General features: G+C 40.5%; 1 protein-coding gene across 1 annotated transcript in view; it reads right to left on the bottom strand.

The window, feature by feature from the left end:
* Positions 1 to 19,561, bottom strand: part of nr3c2 (nuclear receptor subfamily 3, group C, member 2) — an 85,526-nt gene that overhangs the window by 13,457 nt on the left and 52,508 nt on the right. Inside the window, exons 4-6 of the mRNA XM_030052476.1 lie at positions 11,312 to 11,428; positions 7,762 to 8,106; positions 5,457 to 5,601 (exon numbers count right to left, since the gene is read on the bottom strand). Coding sequence (XP_029908336.1) covers positions 5,457 to 5,601; positions 7,762 to 8,106; positions 11,312 to 11,428 — 607 coding nt within the window. The remainder of the gene's footprint in view (positions 1 to 5,456; positions 5,602 to 7,761; positions 8,107 to 11,311; positions 11,429 to 19,561) is intronic.

Genomic DNA, 19,561 nt, shown 5'->3' with positions numbered 1-19,561 from the left:
GTCTGGTTTGGTTCAACACGCATTACTTTTCGACATAATGCATATTGAGCGCTATTTACACAAGCTGTGTTGAAAAGTAACAGCCTGGAGTCCCAAAATACACAGAGTGATCATTTTCAAGGGTGTACACAGCAAACACACATGCATTTATGCAATTATGCATGCAAACACGTGCACAATATGCTTTGTCACTCCCTCTCTCTTTCCCTCTCTCTCTCTTTCTTTCTCTCTGTCTCTCTCTCTCTCTCTCTCTCTCTCTTTCTCACTCTCTTTCTCTCAGCAAAATAATCACAATCACGTCAGGGAGCACAAAAACAGGAAAGAAACTGTAGAGGAGTGAAACCGTACGCCAAAGAGAAATGTGCTCTGCAGATGCCACAAATTCGAGGGAATCACTGGCTTTAGATGCCACTTCTCCACCATAAATCACCATCGTGTCGAGAGTATAATAATTAAATGCAAGTGGTGTGGCTCGAGTTGAAAGAAGTTGGAGTTCAACATAGAATACAGTCAAACCGCATCATTACATAGAGAGCGAGGGCGGAGATCCCACTCTGCGATAACAACTAGACTAAACATTCTGTAGAGGGGACCAGCAGCCGCTGATTGGAGATTATCACATAATGGTGCCATTAAAAGCATAAGGAAGCGTAATGCTCTACAGTATTTACTATACAGCTGAGTCTGTCTGCCTGACTAAATAACTGATACACGGTGACAACTTATTTGCTTCAGAGATGAATAGACCTGTTTCCCCACTGAGTAGTACTGTGTATGTGAGCAGTTTCGCAAAGTGCAGCATAACATCATTTGATACAACTTTGGGCTGGAGTTTCAAAAGTCTCCACACGTTTTTTTTTTTTTTTTTTTTTTTTTTTTTCCTGAAATCAATTTTGCTGAATCACTGCCCAAAATGAGCTGCTGGTTTTGGGAAGAAAAAAAAAACTGGCAGCAATCTCTCTCTTTCTTCTCCCTCCCTTCCTCTCTCCCTCTTTCCCTCTCTCTCCCTCCGTGTCTCTCTCTCTCCGTCTCTCTCTCCTTCACAGACACACACACACTCTCTCACATTCTCATTTCCACTCTATCCTCTCTATCTTTCTCTCTCTCTCTCTCCCTCTCTCTCTCTCTCAGTATTGAACTCTCGCTCACAGTTGCTATGGTGAGAGATTCAGGAAGCAACACTAAACTGGGGAGAAACGAAAGGTAGTGAGAAAGTCAAGATTCACCTTTGACTGCTGGAAATAGCGAACAATATTCCTTCAGAGAGGAAGTACCTTCAAACAAAAACCATGTAAAATGAAGTCGCTGCCAACTGTTTGCATGTTTGCGTGTTTGTTTTTTTGTTTGGGGTGCACAGGGTGTTTCGGTGCTGCATTACGTCGACATCATTCTTTCCAGAGCATGTTTGTATAAGTTGAATTAGATCTTTCTGCCTCTGCAGTAGTTAAGATATAACTTGTCTTACTCTGGTATGTACCTTTATTTAATGATGACCATGTCTGAGTGCCCACTCCTGACTCTGAACTTTAAAGAAAGCCCTTTGTTTATCTATTGCAAACATTTAATGCACACCAAGGACTAAACAACACAGAGTATGCAGGCTTACTTTGTCTTTGACGTAAAATGCACATCTGTCTTTTCAGTATTCACTCTCAATCATTGAGTGATTTCGGCTCTAATAGCAGAGTGAGTGGATTGTCTGTTCAGTGCCTTAATGCCCTGAGTCAATAAGCACTAAGTAGCTATGGAAACAAGTCACTGCCCATTCCCCCTAAAGACCGTGGATAAGTAGTCTCAGCAAAGTTATGGACTATTAGGACAATAATATGGTGGGGATCAAAGAACTTGCCAACACACAGAAAAACAACAAACTAAAATAAACTAAATAGGCAGGCAAGCAACCAAACACTATTGGTACTCATCTTTATAATGCTCAGTATAAGACTGAGTTACAATCTAGCTGCATGTTGTCCTCAGCTGAGGGGGATTGGTGGTGGGGGGGGTTGCACTTGACCTGATAACAGGCCCATAAAGACACGGAGGGGATGGCAGTGACATCCAGTCTGCCCTGACAGAGCTCCGAGCATGTGACCGACATCCAGGCCATCACTAAATGTAGCAGGTCTACATCTCAGCTGCACTGTCAGCCTGAATAGCAGACCCATCTGTCAGTGGGGCAGGCCCGCTGCGATTGCGTCACACACTGCAACAGCAGTCAGGACGGTCATCACTACATGGATGCAAAGAAGATGTCATCTCTATCCTTTCTTTGCAAACTGATTATATGCTAATTCATAATAAAAATGCAACTAGGGCTGCCTCATGCATGCTGACGATTCAAATCATCTATGGCATTCTTTAAAGATAAAAAAAATAAATAAAATGAAATAGATCAAATGTAGCCTATTTCTGATGAGGCACACCTTCAAAGTGAGAGGATGAAATTGATAAATAGCAATTCGCACAGAAGCACACTGACACCTTTAGTGTTCCTATAGTATTTCTATAGTAATTCAATACTGCTGCTGCTGCTGCTGCTGCTCAAAATATTTTCCACAGACCATGCCCCTGCTACAAGAAATAATGTTTAAATATTAAAAAAAAAAAAAAAAAATACAGAAGTATGTTATAAGACCATTTTAACCTGTAATTCTAGTATTTCAAACTGGCCGGCAATTGGAATCTTTAGGCTGCTGGCATAATGAATTTTAGAAATTTTAAAAACTCAAAAATGTTTGTATGCTCTGCTACATTTACTTAAAACCAAAGTGACTGAAAAAAAGTGACTGATTTGATTATTGAATGTGCTCTATCAACAGTGTAACTTGTGTAGAATCATGTTCTGATGTGCTGTCATAAAAAATATGAATAACACACACATATATATATATATATATATATATACTGTGGAAGCATCATATTGAACAGACAAATGTAAATCAACTGGGGAAACTCCTCGTCAGGCAGAGCACTAAATGTAACTTCAATATTTTATTTTTCTGTGTATTAACACTTGCTCCTCATTTCAATCTGAACATACCAAACACACAGACCTTACATTACAGTGAGTCTGTGTCAAAATGAAGGAGCCAAAAACTTGGGAGTGAAATTTATTTAATCTCACTGAAAAACCTGTTTGAGCATGATCCCTTTAGTAGGCAGTCTACAGAGGCTGCTCTCCTCCCTTTTGATTAATTCTCCACCATCTAACTCAACATCAGCCGTAAACCACAAGTCCAACAAGAATATGCTCTCTCACACTTCCCTTCCACTCTCTCTCTTATTCAGATATATTAGGGCAGATCTAGTGGCCCATAGACTGCCCTTGCTGGGCTTTGATCGTATGTGTCTGATGCAGTTACCGTCCAAAGGAACAAAAGAATTTCCTTGAGGTGTGCCAGGAATCAGATGCAACATTATGACCTTGTTTTAAGTACGTCAACACTTCCTGAAAGAAAAGTAATTACCATAAAAAACACTTTTTGGCTCTGTGACTGATCTCCATGCAGGTACAGCAGATAGCATTCTCAAAACAATTCAGAGGGAACATTCAGTGGCCAAATTCATGTTTTTGCATGCAGATTAAAAGTGAAAATGAAAGAAAATACACATTTGATGAGGTGCTTAAAAAAGCAAAACCTCCAAATTATTAAGAGTCAAAAGCAGGCTGGTGAACCAAACTCATGCATCTCATGCATCTCACTATAATTCAGCCAAAAAAAAAAAAAAAAGAAAAACAGTTATGTGAATAAAAGTTCTATTTTAGCACAAATGGTAAGTTACTGTGAAACATGGGATAGTACACATGACTTCCACCAAACATGAATAATCTGACAAGCACACTTCATATTGTGCATTACTGTGCATTGTAAATTATTTAGCACATTTCCCAACCAACTTGTTACTTCAAAACTAATTAATTCTTCATCACATCCTTTAACCCTTACCATACTGGCCCTTTCCTAGATACATATTTTAGTAAAGGGGATTTTCAGGAGGAGATAAAAAAAAAAAAAAAAAAAAAAAAAAAAGTCAATGGTTGGTGCTACATTGAAGTGGTCAATTTCATCTGAAAGCTGTGAACCTCAAGATTGATTTTGGATATGGCTCAGCACTGTCAAGTTATTATAGTCATAAAACTGTAATAAATAAAGTGTTTAGGTTAGGTGCCTATTTATTTTTTGTTTATCTAGAGTGTATAAGAGGTAGAACATTTTGATAGGAGCATATGATTTCCATTTCCATGTTCAATTATATGTCATAAGTTGTTACAGCAACAGTTGTTTTTGGGTGGATCCCATTTGTTACGCAGATTCCGTGTAATATTTAACCACTTTAATATCTGACCACTTGAAAATTAATAAAAATGCTCAAAAATCCATCCAAAATACCACTTTAGGACACCAAGACCTTGATGAACACTATAGAAAAATTCATGCTCTGATTTGGTGTAAAAAAAAAAAAAAAAAAAAAAAAAAAAAAAAAAACTTTTGACATCTGAAGATTTCTCTAAAAACTGAATTTTTTGGCAAGTGGATGGTGAGTATCCTGTTCTGGAAATTGCTCAGAAACTCACCCTTATTGTCAATATACCTGGAAAACCTTATATACTCTTACCGGTCTCTTGTTTGTGGTTGTAAAGTTTCATGAGGCTTTGATTATCCTAGAGGTCACAATAGGTCATTTTATACAGTGACGTCAAGATTCAAAAAACTGGTCCCACTACAATGAAATGGCTACTAACATCATCACACATGAATAAAACTGGACTCATTGAATCCTCAAGTCTTAGCTTTTCAGTCAAACCCAATTTATGCAACTCCAAGCCTGTTTAGGCCCCAGTCTGCACTAATACACCACTTTAGAATATCTGTACTGCATGCAAACAGCTGCATGGTTTGTGGCCCAAACTACATGTGATTAGCATAAGGTGGGCATGTCTGCAAAGGGGAGACCTGTGGGTACCTATAGAAACCATCTTAATTCAGATATCATGAGGTGAGAGGCAAAGAAACCCTTTTGAATATATCCATGCTAGTATTTCCCTCACCAGAAATTAAGTTTACAGCAACATTTAGCTCACTTACTGACAACCAAGTATGGCATACTCAACTTTAATCAAGGTAACCTAAGGAATTGATTGGTTAATAGGCCTGTTTGTATAACGGGGGTGCCACAGGATTTGAGAGAGGACCAAAAGTATTTTAAATCTGCTAAAGTGCTGACAATACAGATTGCCTCCTCCTCTTTTTATGTGTGACTTGTCTTTCACAAAGACTTCCCTCGAGATGATGCTCTACCACTCAGATTTACAATTACACAGGTAAAAGGTGTGGACAGTGTGACATTCCTTAATTGGAATATAAAATAATATCATGTAAATATAATATCATTTAAAATCAAGAGCATAATAGTGGGTAAATGTGTGCAGTATGCTGTAGGAAGTGTAGACATACTCATTAAAGATGAGGTCGGGGGCAAAGTAGAGCATCTGTCCATTAGTGTGTTTGTAGGAGCGCCAGCTGAGGCAAAAGGAGGACAGACACATCCACGAGTACTGGATCAGGGTGATTTGGTCCTCAATGGGCAGGCCCCGGAAACCTAACACACACACACACATACACACACACACACACACACACACACACACACACACACACATAGAGCAAACATGAGATGAAGCTGAAGAGAATAAAGCATGGATCCTGAGGATATCTGACAACATTTAACTGAGTTTACTCATTTGGACTTGGGCAACAACCTTCCGTGTATTTGCTTTTCTGTGCATGTGTGTGCTCTACCTGTACACGCATGTCTGTATGAGCATTCTGCCCCATGTGTATGCCGGTATGCGACAGTATGGTGGCATGATGGCTTCCTTTTGCCAATATTTGTTTAGACATGATAACAACCCCTGAGTATTCACCCGTTCGTGCTTCACACGAATCCCCCAAGGCTTCCAGTTATTGGCGTGTTGTCTATGGAGCTCCATAAATAGAGTAGAATAGGAAACTTGCCAAACTCTCAATCAAACTCTCTGGCAAGACACTCATCCTTATGCAAAACACAGGCCAAATGAGGACATGCAAGTGACTTATCAAGGCTTAAGGATTCTATTTCAGCCCATGGATGTCAGTCTGCCAAACAACGCATGTCACATATCAATTTTTGCAATAGGTATGTAGGCTGTGCAACATCTTCTATTACAAAGCCTGTTAGAATTAAGCAACTGGCTTATTACTGTGTGCTCTGTGGATCTAATCGATAGCACTGAGCTGGATAATTATTAAAATATGAGCTTACTTTACTTCACTGAAAGACTGATGAGTATATGGTCTATAATCTGCAAAAGAACATGACAACTTTCACGAGTAGCTTAATCATGTTGCTGACATGGCTGTAAAAAAGTTTGCATGAGATAACAGTAACAGTGTGCACTATTAACTTTGCTTTTGATACTCTGTTCACCATTAGAGCGATAGACTTCCCTGTGAATATAATGTGCAGTAGTAACTCTTATAGTTGGACCAATATGGTTCAGTCCTCCATGTTGTCCTGTGCATTAAGTAAACCGAACGCAGGCAGAGGCATGTCTGAAAGTCGAAGGCACTCATTTTGACCCTTCTGTCTGGCTCCCCTTCTATTTATACGTCCGGATACGGCAAGCAGACACCGTGGAGGTATCAAATATTTGCAATACAGCAAATTAAACAGCTTCAAAGAGTTACCTGTAAGGCATCTTTTAATATGTCTCCCACTGACTGACATTTTAGGGAACTTGTTTATCTCGTTTCAAACAATATTCTGTCTGTGCTGTGGCTTGCAGGTAAAAAAAGGAAAAAGGAAAAAGGAAAAAAAGAAAAAAGTGTTAGACATTAGAGATTCATTTAAACATAACATCTGACAACTCTGATGTAAATTCGTTCTATTTGGAAATCTTAATCTTGATTCTATTTAATCTTAAAATGGGATTCCATTGCTAATCTTGTTGAAGCTTTGCAGAATAATTCCCCAACCTAATATTGGAAATTAAATACATTATGCTTCACAGTCGGTGGTAAGGCGGGAAGTTTTGTGACCTGACAAGAGTAGCTGAGATGCATTCTTAAAATGTAGAGATCCACCGTGAAGATCTAGGCCTGTTATCCTCATTAAAGTCCCAATCCATAATTGCGGCACAGAGCACCCTGTTGAAACACAGTCAACCAGGCTTTGTTTATACTTTGTTTTTTCCCCCCACTTTCTGCTTCTTTGACGGAGCTATTGATAAAGTGTTTTGTATATTTCTTCTGTTTGTACTGATTATGAATACTTTGAATATGGGTGTGTGTGTACTTTTAAAAAAAGGGTTCCTTTCCATCTACTGTCCACTCTTCAAAAATTGTTGTGTATTTGGCCAAATTTTTATGCCCAAGGAAATGATGGATTGGCACTTTAACAGAGAGAATTTAGTAGAGGAGTGAGATGAATAAACCTCATCTAAGCAAAAAAAAAAAAAAAAAAAAAAACCTTCAAAACTAATTCTTGGATTCATGGTAGCACTTTAAACACTGAGCGCCATTTCTTAATCAAAAATAAACAAAGCGCTAACTCCGATTGTTTAATAAGTTATTAGAATGACCTCTTGTCAAATCAGATCAACATTTACTGTCTAACCTGGATCAACAGTGTCCAGGTGTCGTGACACCTTGCCCAACTTTAGCTCACACACACTCCTGAACAGCATTTAGGCCTGGGCCCACCACTCCAGTGGTCACTAACCTGGAAGTACTTTGGCCCACTTCACCATGCGTACCATCTGCTTTCCGGCCAGGCGGTTGAGACTAGACAGCAGGTGGTCGGTGGTGTCAGGCTGGGTGTTGTCATAGCCAGAGTACACCTCTTCAGGCTCAATCAGCTCTAACACGCTACAGATGGAGGGTGGCAGAAAAGGTGTTACCACCCCAGGCCCATGGGGCACCAGGGCATTGGCAGCACTGGCATTCAGCTCCTTCTCTGAGGACAGGTAACCGCCTCCCACTCCACCAGCGGGGGTTTGGCCGTCCTTCGAGCCCTGCAGGTCTTCGCTAACTCCTTTCAGCTTACCTAACTTCTTGGACTTCCGTGCTGCGGGGAACACAACAAATTCTTATTAGCAGGTTGTTGACATCAGCGCGGATTACAAACAGTGTTGGAATAAGTACCCAAATCCTTTACTTAGGAGTAGTAATGCCATGATGGAAAAAACAGTCCACTAAAAGTAAAGATCCTGCATTTAAAAATAAGTGTTAAGAAAGAAAGAAGTGTTGTTAGGTCTACTCCACATACTGTTGGTTCCTTTCAGCTCAGTGCGTCATGCTGTATGATTTGCATGAAAATCTTATCTGCTCTACTCTAAATGTAGTTGAGTAAAAGTACAAAATGTCAGAAACTGGAAAAACTCCAATACAGAAAGAAAACACTTAAGAACAGTACTCAATCAAATGTACTTACTATTATGTATTTTCCATCTCTGATTACCTACTGATGTTGAGTATCTGGCTAAGATTATGAGGATATTAAAACATATATACAGGAATTGGTAAAATCACAACCAAAACCAAATAGTATATGCGTCATCTGTTATTCAGAGAGCAAAACTCTCTCACTTTAACATCACTCACATAGGGGCTTAGTTAAAATGTTTTTGCAGCGCGTAGTAAAATTTTTAAAGGAAATCTGTTATCTATCTGTTTAAAGGAAGTTGTAACCTCTGGGAAGTTGTAACTTTGCAGGGGAAAGCACGTTAGGATGTGAATCAGGACTTGGAAACTGTTCATCTTGAATTAAACGCACTAAAGGTTCACAAACAACACTGAGAGTAGTACTTAACAGCACAAGATAGGCATGTTTCATTCATGAGATTTCTTGTGTATTGTTTGCATATTCCCTTATGCTGTAATACAAAATAAAGACACAGTATCTTTGACAGATAAACAACAGTAAAGAAGCAAGCAAGTAACTGACAATACAGTGCTATTATTCACATACTCTCAGTGTCCTATAGAAACTTTATATCTCCAACAGCCTTACTGGAATTGATTTGCCAATGAAGGTGCATGTCATGTTTTATAATGTATTATCTATGGCTTGGCAGCACTGGAAATATAACACTGTACTGGACACAGACAACATGTTAATATGACAGCTTACAACTGCATTTACCAACATGTGCTGTGTACTGGTAAATGCAATTTATTTGGTACATGCAATACACACTGTGTAAATGCAATTGCAATGCAGAAAATGTACATTATTCCCAGAAATTCAGTCAAGGTATTCTGACAGTCATTATTTTCCATCTTTTGCTATTCATGGCCTGTTTAGTTAGCACACATACAGGAGGGTGGAGTGAACCCTTCGCACTCGTCTCTGTTCTGAGAATGGCAGACTGCAGACTACACCGTCATATGGTGCAGGATAGGAAGAACATATCTTAAAGCTGAGATTCTACTTTAACAGCTCATAACTCTGTGTAATTTATCTGATTTCTGATACATACTCAACCAACCAACCAACCTGACTGAAAAAAATCACTTTTTTTTTTTTTGGTTAACATTTGGTGTATTTTTTATTTTTGTAAATAGCAATGGTACATATGCTATTTTATCATCATTATTATTATTTTCCTTTTAGTAAAGCCAGACTGCCTTGTCTTGTCGCACACACTCATATCCACTGCAACCTGATCTCAGTTCTCCATTATCATCACTAACATCACTTCATCCAAAAAAAAGATGAAATGAAGAAAAACGATTAATTTGAAACACATTCCTGCAACCACCCACTTACAAGAGTAAACTCTCACTAAGCTCACAAAGTACACTCAAGTAGTTGACAGTTCCAGTACATGTTGCTGTTTGATTTCCAGGTCACACATTTTCTACAAACCAGTAAGTACATAAATGTGGCCTCATAGAATCTGTCCAAGGTACTGAAATGGCCCTAAACATGTAGAATATTCAATACAAATACTCCATATTCTCAACTTTTAATCACCGCAGCAGAAGAAAATTTCACGTTCTATACTTTAATTTTGTTGAATGATGAACAGAATCATTGTAATATGTTTTGATAAATGAATAAACATATTGAAGTGCGAGTCTAGGACAACATCTTATGCCTCTGGGAATTATTGGCATTGTTTTCTTTAGGTCCCTGGATATTAAAAGTTATCAAATTTAGATGGCCATGATTTGTTGGAATCCAGTCTGCAAGCACTCGAGTACACCTAAAATAATTCATCTCTGTGTGATTCATCCCAACATCAGTTAACAATGATTATGTATTAATATAGAAAAGCTATTCTTAGTGGATGTAAATCATCCAGCCAAAACATTTTCAAAATTAGATAGTTGGATTGCATAGCTGACCTATTCAAATTTGCAAATTTGTTTATACTGACACACACACACACACACACACACACACACTGAGTCTGACAGATCATTGGTGGTGAGCAGCCTTCTAGAGGCATTTATTAATTCCTCCCCTCACCACTATAGATAAATATCACTCCAGTCTAGAGGGGATGTCACAGTGGCTTGAGCCAGAGGACTCTCAATGTGTATGAAATTAACGCATAAAGCATAAAGCAGGCTAATCTCTGTTCGGAGTGACAATAGTGTGTGTGTGTGTGTGTGTGTGTGTGTGTGTGTGTGTGTGTGTGTGTGTGTGTGTGTGTGTATGTGTGTGTGTTTTCCTTTGGCCACCATTAAAATGTGTTGTCACAACTAATTTCACAGCATATGGTAGCCAGAAAATCATACAAATTGTTTTTTTTTTTCTTTTTTTCTTTTACATGCAATTCAAATTTAAATTCTGCTCCCTATGGAAAAATGGAATTCAAATCCAAAAACTGTGATGCACTGGCAACCAGTCCAGGGTGTTTCCCTGCCTTTTGCCCAGTGCACGCTGGGATACACTGCAGTCTGCTCTGACCCTGAATTAGAGCAGGTGGATAGTTTTAATTTTAGTTTTATGTAGTTTGTGCATGCATAAGACTCTTTAAGGCTCATCAACTGGCATCTTATACAGTGGATTTAGTATATATAAACTGTAGATGAATTATGCATATTGTACTCACACAAACTGCACACATACACACACACACATACACACACACACACAGGAGCACTCTATGACTCAGTATCCCCAGGCATCCTGTGACTACAGCAGACTTTTCCCTATCTATCATTTCTTATTAGCGGAGAGGAGTTCACACAATCTGACTCAAATGTCAGATCTGAGACACGTGACGGGGCAAATCTGGAATGCGGGTCTGACTCCTCACCTCCCAGGTTCATCCCGGCTTGGAGACACTTCCGTACGCGGCATGCCGGACAGTTTTTCCTTCGGATCTTGTCGATGATGCAGTCATTTCTCCCGGCGCACAGGTAGTTGTGCTGACCTACAGAAAGACATGATACAGCATCAGCTTAATGGTGAACCATATACAGCTTGACGTAGCACAGCTGTGATATTCACAAAGTGATGTGTAGCAAAGAATAAGGGAGATAAGGAGGACTACCTTCTGCAGCAAGGTTAATATAAAATAACGGGTAATATAAGGTAACATATACAAATTTCCTCCAGGATCAATTAAGTCTCTATGTATCTATAGGTCCTGTATCTATAACATAACATAACATATTTGTGCACACTGTATATTGCAAAAAAACATGACATTTTTTATGTGAAAAGAAGAAAATCTGTTTGTACTAAAACACACATGCAAACACATTTCCATGAAGTCTGAAAGAACACCAGTGGTGAACAGCCGTCTATAAGAGAGATAAGGAGGACTAAGTTCTGCAGCATGGATAACATATTTTTTAATGTCTATTGCAAAAAAAATATGACTTTGTTTGTACATATGCATATGTTTCTAAAAAACAAATCCTTCACACAACTATGAACAATTACAGTCGGACCTCAGTTTTTGTAATGTAGGTCAACACTGAGTGCAACTGAACGACTAACGTATTAGACATCTGCTTTTCAAGGTTATCGCTGTAAAAATGACCGAAATTGTGACTATTCGACTTTCACATTCCACTGTGCACGACTGCTGGTGTTTTTTACAGTATATGGCACGATGCTATAAGAATTCGTCGGAACCAGGACACTGGCTGCAGCTCGACTTCTCCTGACAGTGATGCTAACATGGCAAGAATCCCTCCTGCCTCCTGCCTAGCCCTTAGCTAAACCCAATGATCTCCCATTTCAGAGCGCTTCCTTCCGCTCCACTAGCTCTTCACTGTACAGCTCCTCTCCTCCTCCACTCGCTCCTTCTCTACGCCTGCATCTCCATCCCTCCCTTTTTTTTTTTTTTTTTCCTTTTTTCCACACGTCCGCCAGCCTTAGAGCACCACACGCCCACACACAGACAGGCTAATGCTCGTGCACACACACACACTCATTCACTCACACACACATACGTACACACACAGTGCCAAAGCTGCTCCACTTGGCAATTTCAAAAACACAGCAAATCTCATATCTACTTGTAGAAACACACACACACACGCACGCACGCACGCACGCACGCACGCACGCACGCACGCACGCACGCACGCACGCACGCACGCACGCACGCACGCACGCACACACACACACACACACGCACACAACAAACACACACACAGATGGAATATCAGTGTAGTGACCCTTTATCCAAGGACCCCAATATCAGTTAGTCCCATTAGGGCCGACTTTAAATTTGTGCATCTAAGACTGTGTATTTCAGTGTGCGCATGCCTACATGTTTGTGTGCCCGGTGTGTATTTTTGCACACATTTATGTTGTCTTCTTTACTTCTGTGCAAGTATAAGAGACTGTTGGCATGCATGTTTGTGTGCTGGCAAGAGAGCTTGTGTGCCATTTGTTTACATGCGGATTGTGAGCATGTGCTCATGCATGCATTTCTCTACATTGTCTTTTTTACATCCACAGTACAGTATTTGTGTGTAGGACTGAGCAGAAGTTGTTTTCCAAGCTAGCAGGAGAAGTGCGCAGTGTGTCTGTCTGGCTGCTGCCAAAAGCCAAGGAACCGAGCTGCAGGAGGAGAGGCAGCAGCTGTAGCCCCACCACTATTTCTGGCTAAATCACATGACCGTTACATAAGCCCATTTTTCTTGCTCTAAAAAACAGTAAACTGCGACACAGGAAACACAACACAGCCGTCCCTATCCCCACCCCCCTCGTGCACACTCTCTGTCACACACACACACACACACACACACACACACACACACACACACACACAAGCGCGCGCGCGCACACACACACACACACACACACACACACACACACACACAAATGCTCCCACTCGGTCAGGCCAAACCAAATGGCGATACTGAAAACTCTGGACCTCTGTGTCCACTAACTGTTTAGCTCATTCCCATGAATCTTGTTAATAATTGTTAGACTGAGATACACATGGTGAGACAGGCGCTCAGACTGTACACACTTAAGTGTGTGCATGTGTGTGAGAATTTATTTATTTATGCGCTTGTTTCTGTGAGTGTGTGTGCGCGCGCATCCACATGCACACAGTTTCCCTCCAAATATGTGCATTTGCTGATTGTTGCAGCACTTGTCCTGCGCTTGCTGAGGTGATAGTTTTTTGAGTCTTACACTGATAAACTTTATATGAAAGTGAAAAAAAAAAAACATTTCTCAAACGATCTGTCTCTCAAAAAAAGTGGTTTATTCATGAACTAATCACTGACTCCCATTTCCATATGTAGCTCATCCAAAATAGTAATACTTCTATTTTCCTTTTTTATCCTGCAAAAATATCCACTGATATTGCCAATGAGCCCTCAGGATATTTTCTTGTAATACTTTAAAAGAATAAACATTGCATTGTTTTATGATGAGAAAATGGCAATAACTGCAACACATCCTCAGATAAGAAATTTGGCTTAATTCTCAAAACTCTAGTCCGCTGTTACAATACACACTCTGTCAGCACACTCCATTACATGGCAACCCTCAGACTTTTTAATGGAGTCCACTCATGTCTACTTTTAGCTGATGATCTCACAATCTGGCAACAACCTGCTGAGTAGTCTCTGTTGTCTGTCAACTCCTGCATACATCAGTTTTGGGGAGATTCTTTTGAGTGGGAACTATGCTGCTGTACTATCGGGACCTCAATTTAACAAGAGCGATCTCTGCCCTACAGGACTGCTGCCAGAAGCCCGCGCTATGTCCGCTCTCCAAACAAAAGACAGACAGACTTTAGGCCTTTGCTAAAATATGGCTATTAACCTCACATTTTTTAAATAGCTACTCCAAACAGCCACTCAGATCATCTATTGTGGGAAAAAAAAGCCTCTCAGATACAGCAGCTGACCCACATAGTACTACAGCAACTCCTCACACACTCAACAGCATTTGGCAGTGGCTGAAGATAGAAGACAGAATACAACTAAATACAGTCTCGTGGATTAACTCAATTATCCAATCGAATCCTACCATGCAATACATTTATTCCATTCTCTGATTGTCTAGTAAGTACCAAACAACCAATAACAAGCGCCTCATAGATGTTGTATTTACCATTGACCTGGTTTTTGTTACATACAAAACCACAGCATGCAAGCACCAGGCAAACTGTTGCTTTGCAATACAAGGCTACTCCTCCAGTTCTCTGGACAATGCACAAACAGCTGTGTTGGACTGGGTTCTCCACAATTTAGTTTCACTGTCTGAAACATAATAAAAACAGGCAACAGAAGTCAAGTTGACTGTAAATAGAATCTGTTATTTTATTTGCAAATGTCTATTGCTCTTCTAGTGTAACACACTGCATATTATATGCTGTTGCACATTTTCTTCTTGCAAAGATTTTCACTTACAGTAAATTCTGTATACAACCAGAACCTTACATCTGATACTAAATGTCTAACACATCAGGGCAGCCAGTAGAGATGTATAAAAGGACCAGTTACAAATTATTGCTATCAAGAGAAACAGTTCTCTCACCTACTGTATGGTGCTGTATTATTTTCTCCCCAATTACACCTCTTAAAGAGCCAGTTTGACATACTGCTTACTGAGACATTCATAACAAGTAAACATAGTATTTGTTTCTAATCACTACAAATAGATATTTTATAGATTTTTTTTTTTTTTTCTCTTCGACTACACGTATGGCTGACAAATTATCTTGAGCTGGTATTCATTTGGACCCAGTTAGATGTTCACAATTTTTCATAGCATTTCATTTAGTTTCCACATTATTGTGTTAAAAATAAAAACATGTTTTCAACATGAAACAAATCAAAGAGCGCTACCTGCTGACACCCATTTTCTGATCACATGGTTACAACAGAAATATGAAAAACCCTTGTATTTCCTGTCAACCTTGTTTTGCAAACATTTTTTTTGTACTGAAACTTGAATGCCTATGTTAAAGATTGTGCTTCCCACTATTAACCAGAAAAGCCATGCAGAGTCATTCTATGGAATTTCAAGTGGTTTGTATTATGTAATAATTTATATCTAATGCCTTGTATGAAGCCAGTGTCTTTGATGCAACTGCATATTTGGCATGGTATACAGCACAGCTTGCCTGGCTGAAGTAGCAGAGAACACAAAAGACTTTGAAAAAGCATAATTTGGCAATCAAACAAATACTGACAGTGATTTTTTAATAATGATCTATTAGGGCATGAGAATACATCCTTATCAGCAGAGTATGCAACCCCCAATATTGTCCTGTATCAATAACACACAAGTCATTCATGAGGCACTGATAACACTCATCAGATTTACACTGCTTACTTGCTTGGGCACAAAAGGTGTAGCCCACTGACTGCTGCCGATCCATTTTGCATTGATGTCAAAGAACAAAGGCATCATCAGGGAGCAGAGAGAGATGACGGCCAGATTAGAGTGCCACAGGGCCTGCAGGTCATCCCAGGCCAAGAGAATTAGGGAAGTAGAGGAAATTGCATGCGTGTGTATGTCTGTGTGTGTGTGTGTGTGTGTGTGTGTGTGTGTCTCCACACATGCATGCACGTGTGTGCATGCCTGTCATTATCTGACTTTATCATCCATGCACCAAAGACACAGGACATCTTTTACTGTGGTAATGCGCTTCAAGGGTAGGCAACATCCTCTGTGTATACACTGCATGCCCATGTGTCTATTTTTAACAGGGTAGGACAAAGCCATAAAACTATTTAGGTTCCATTACAAATACGCAATCTGAGGCTGCTTTCTCCATAATATAGACATATTAGCAATGTGGGTCATGTACGTACTCAAGCTTTGCGATTTAATTCCTACCTAATACCACATATCCAAACTGCTATGCTGCTAACAGAGATGTGTGTGCCCTTGTGTGTGTGCCCTTGTGTGTGTGCCATGCCTGTGTCTGTGTCTGTGTGTTGTGTGCTGTTTATGATCAAAGCTCCTCTGCGATGTGAGATGTGTTAGGGAGCAGGACAAGACTGCTACATGGCTCGATTCTGGCTGTTACATGAGCTGCTCACACATAACCTGAAGCATTCACTCCTGAGCTGGAGGAGGCCTTCATTTCCCAGCCTCAGTAATATTATTGGGGAACAGACCTGCCAGTCAAAGCATTAACAGGACAGGACCTGTCCTCAGATGACTCTCAAGGTCCTTTCAGACACAACGCGATTTGAGCTGTGCTTGCTACTGGGTTCAGCACACGTCTGACTAGGTGTTTGGGGAAGTCATGGGGGCCAGAGCAAAACGAACAAAGATGCATCTGTGCCGTGTTAATCTGACTGCTAAAACACACTTGACACACCAACTTGGTTGGAAATAGGGTCCCATGATAGGGCTTTCCTCCCAAGGTCTCAATACAAGCATTAACTTGTGTTGTACAATTAAGGGAATTCTGACATATACAATATTATCTTTTTCCTCCATTTTGCCTTGCATGTCTGGCTGGCAGCCTTGTTTCTATTGGCCATGCGGGTATTCGTCACAAGGCCCCTCGCCAAGCGGCATGCTGCACTGTGCCTACGCTTTGCTCGACACAGTGAAAAGGCATCATGGCATGGCGCAAACCATTAGAATTAATGGGTTTCAGAGTGCAGTGGTGCCATTGTCCTGTTGTGTCTCAAAGGACCTTCAGATGTATCCTGCATTGCTGTGTGAGGTGGATTCAAAGTGTAGATCTGTAGATTGACACTGGTGCCATGGAAACCATGATCCTGTCACATTACAGAACTCAGTAAGACCGCAACAAGGTTGAATGTCTCTGTTGAACCTTTCCGTTCAAGAAGAGACCAGGAAAAACAAGTAGTGAACTAAAAACAGCGCTGAGTATTATTGCAAAGAGCCGACATGCCAAGCCACTGATGACATGCGAATAATAAGCTAGCGTGGAACTCTTCAAATCTTCCAGTGCTCCACATGGAGCCGTTTATTGAGTGCAGCTGTCTTGTATCAACAAACTAGTCCTTAGTCAAGTGGATGCAGGGAAGAAGCAACATGTGAACATATCCATGCATTTCCACTTTTCATTAATGATGACGAATCTACACTTGTACACTATTGTTCTATTGGAGTGGATCTGTGAAACATTTTTCTTTTGTGTCTGCTGCGATCCACAGTGCAGAAAATGCTTTCATGCTAAAGCATATCAATTTCAGTAGCACATACAAATTGCCTGCTTATTCAGATGTGACAGTTAAGTCAACATTCGTGGTAAAACATGTAAGCCTCATCTAATATTCAGTGCTTTCCATGCCGGCTTACACTTAGCGAGTGCATTTCAAAGTATAAAAGAACAAGGACATTTGAAATGTGTTAGTGTGAGTTTAAGTGTTGCCATACTGTAAAAGAGGTAAACTGAAGGACTTGTGGTGAATGGGAGAGCAGATGGATGACCGTTTCTATAATGAAATGAAAGTAATCAGGGCTTCATCTGAGACACTGTAATGTGGTATGCAAGGGTGTGTGTATGTGTGTATGTTTGTCAGTGTTAAGTGCTTTAAGGTGCTGCAGTCTGGTGATTGTATAACATATTTTCAAGCAAAATTTTAAGACAGTACCTTATAAAATGTTTCTCTACCTTACATGCAGCAAGTTACAACCTTAGAGTCGGCTGTGCCTTCCTCTAGACATGACCAAAATGAATAGGAATGAATATTAGGCCTCTTCAGGGGGAATGCAGAGTATAGATTTGAACAGTAAAAGGCCAATGCAGCCAATAAATATTCCACACAGACACTGGAAGTGTAAACCTAAAGTGTTACCCTCAAAAAATAACTCTGCCGAGCTCCAGTAATGAAGAATAAAGCTACCTAACAATGAGTTGTCAGACTTGGAGAAGGAGGGGAAAAAAGACCCTCCACAGACAGCGGATTTCATTTGATTTGTTGATGACTCCAGAATACTAACTAGCTATGTAGTAAAGGGCTGCGAGCCAGTTAGTCATCTAATGAGCTACACAGCCGACCAAAAAGTTGTGTCCCCCGAGGCAGGCGGTGCCAAAAGAAATTAAGCATGGGCTGGATTATTCCCCTTGTACTGATGCCCGCTCTCTGCAGTCTTCTCTCATATCTCAGATGCCGAGTCGAAGTTTTTCACTTTGAGAGAAGAGAGCAAGAGAGGGAGGAGGAGAAAACGGGAAGGGAGGGGAGGAGTAAAACGTCTCTTCACGTCCTAACTTACACCTCTCTGGAGCTCATTGCTGACACATCACTTTAGCTCTCCCTCTCCCTCTTTCTTACCCTCTCTCTCAGCTCCTCCTCTCTTTATCTCTCTGTCTGCGTGTGCCTTTTTCTTCGTCCTTCCTCCTCCCCCCTCCTCCCTTTCTGTATCTGTTTCACTGTCCTCTATCTCTCTTCACTTTGCAAAATCCTTCTCTCACTATTTTCATCCTTTGCCTCCCTCTACCTTGCCTCTCTCCATCTCAGCAGCAGCAGCAGCAGCTGTGGAGGGGTCAAGTAAGGTAACGGCGCACTGTGCACATCAAAAGGACGCACACACACATGCAGACGCACATTGCACGCAACCTTGATGACATCAGGCCGCTGCATGGGTTGCCCTTATTACGCTTTCATATTTTGCCCAGTAGCAGTTGTTTGTCGGTGCAGAGTCAAGAGGAAACTCCATTCAAATCAAACCCAGAAGGTCACAAAGAGAGATACACAAGTAGGGAGCAGTGCCCTGTATTACCTACACAAAGCAATACAGGCATTAGATATAAAGCCTTGCATCCCATTTCATGCAGAATTTGTCAATCACCATTGTTTTGTGATAAAATCAAAGTCAGTTTTGCATGCATCTTAGCAGTTATCTCACAAAGCCTTGAGCTGAGAGCAGCAGGCAGGCTAATGGCCCTCTTCAGGGACTCATATGGACACGACTGTCTGTCTCAAACAAACAGCATGATCTGTCAGATCTTTAGCATCTGCCACCAGCTCTCTACTGGCCTCGCTTAAAGCAAGAATGATGGCATGTCTGATCTGATAACACCAGACACATAATCTGGTTTCAGGTCTCTGTAATGATGGTGTGTAAATATCATGAAATGAAGGCATGATTT

This window comes from Myripristis murdjan, chromosome 1 (genome assembly GCF_902150065.1).
Source record: "Myripristis murdjan chromosome 1, fMyrMur1.1, whole genome shotgun sequence".
Taxonomy (NCBI): Eukaryota; Metazoa; Chordata; class Actinopteri; order Holocentriformes; family Holocentridae; genus Myripristis; species Myripristis murdjan.
This window is presented reverse-complemented; position numbering and strand designations above follow the sequence as displayed.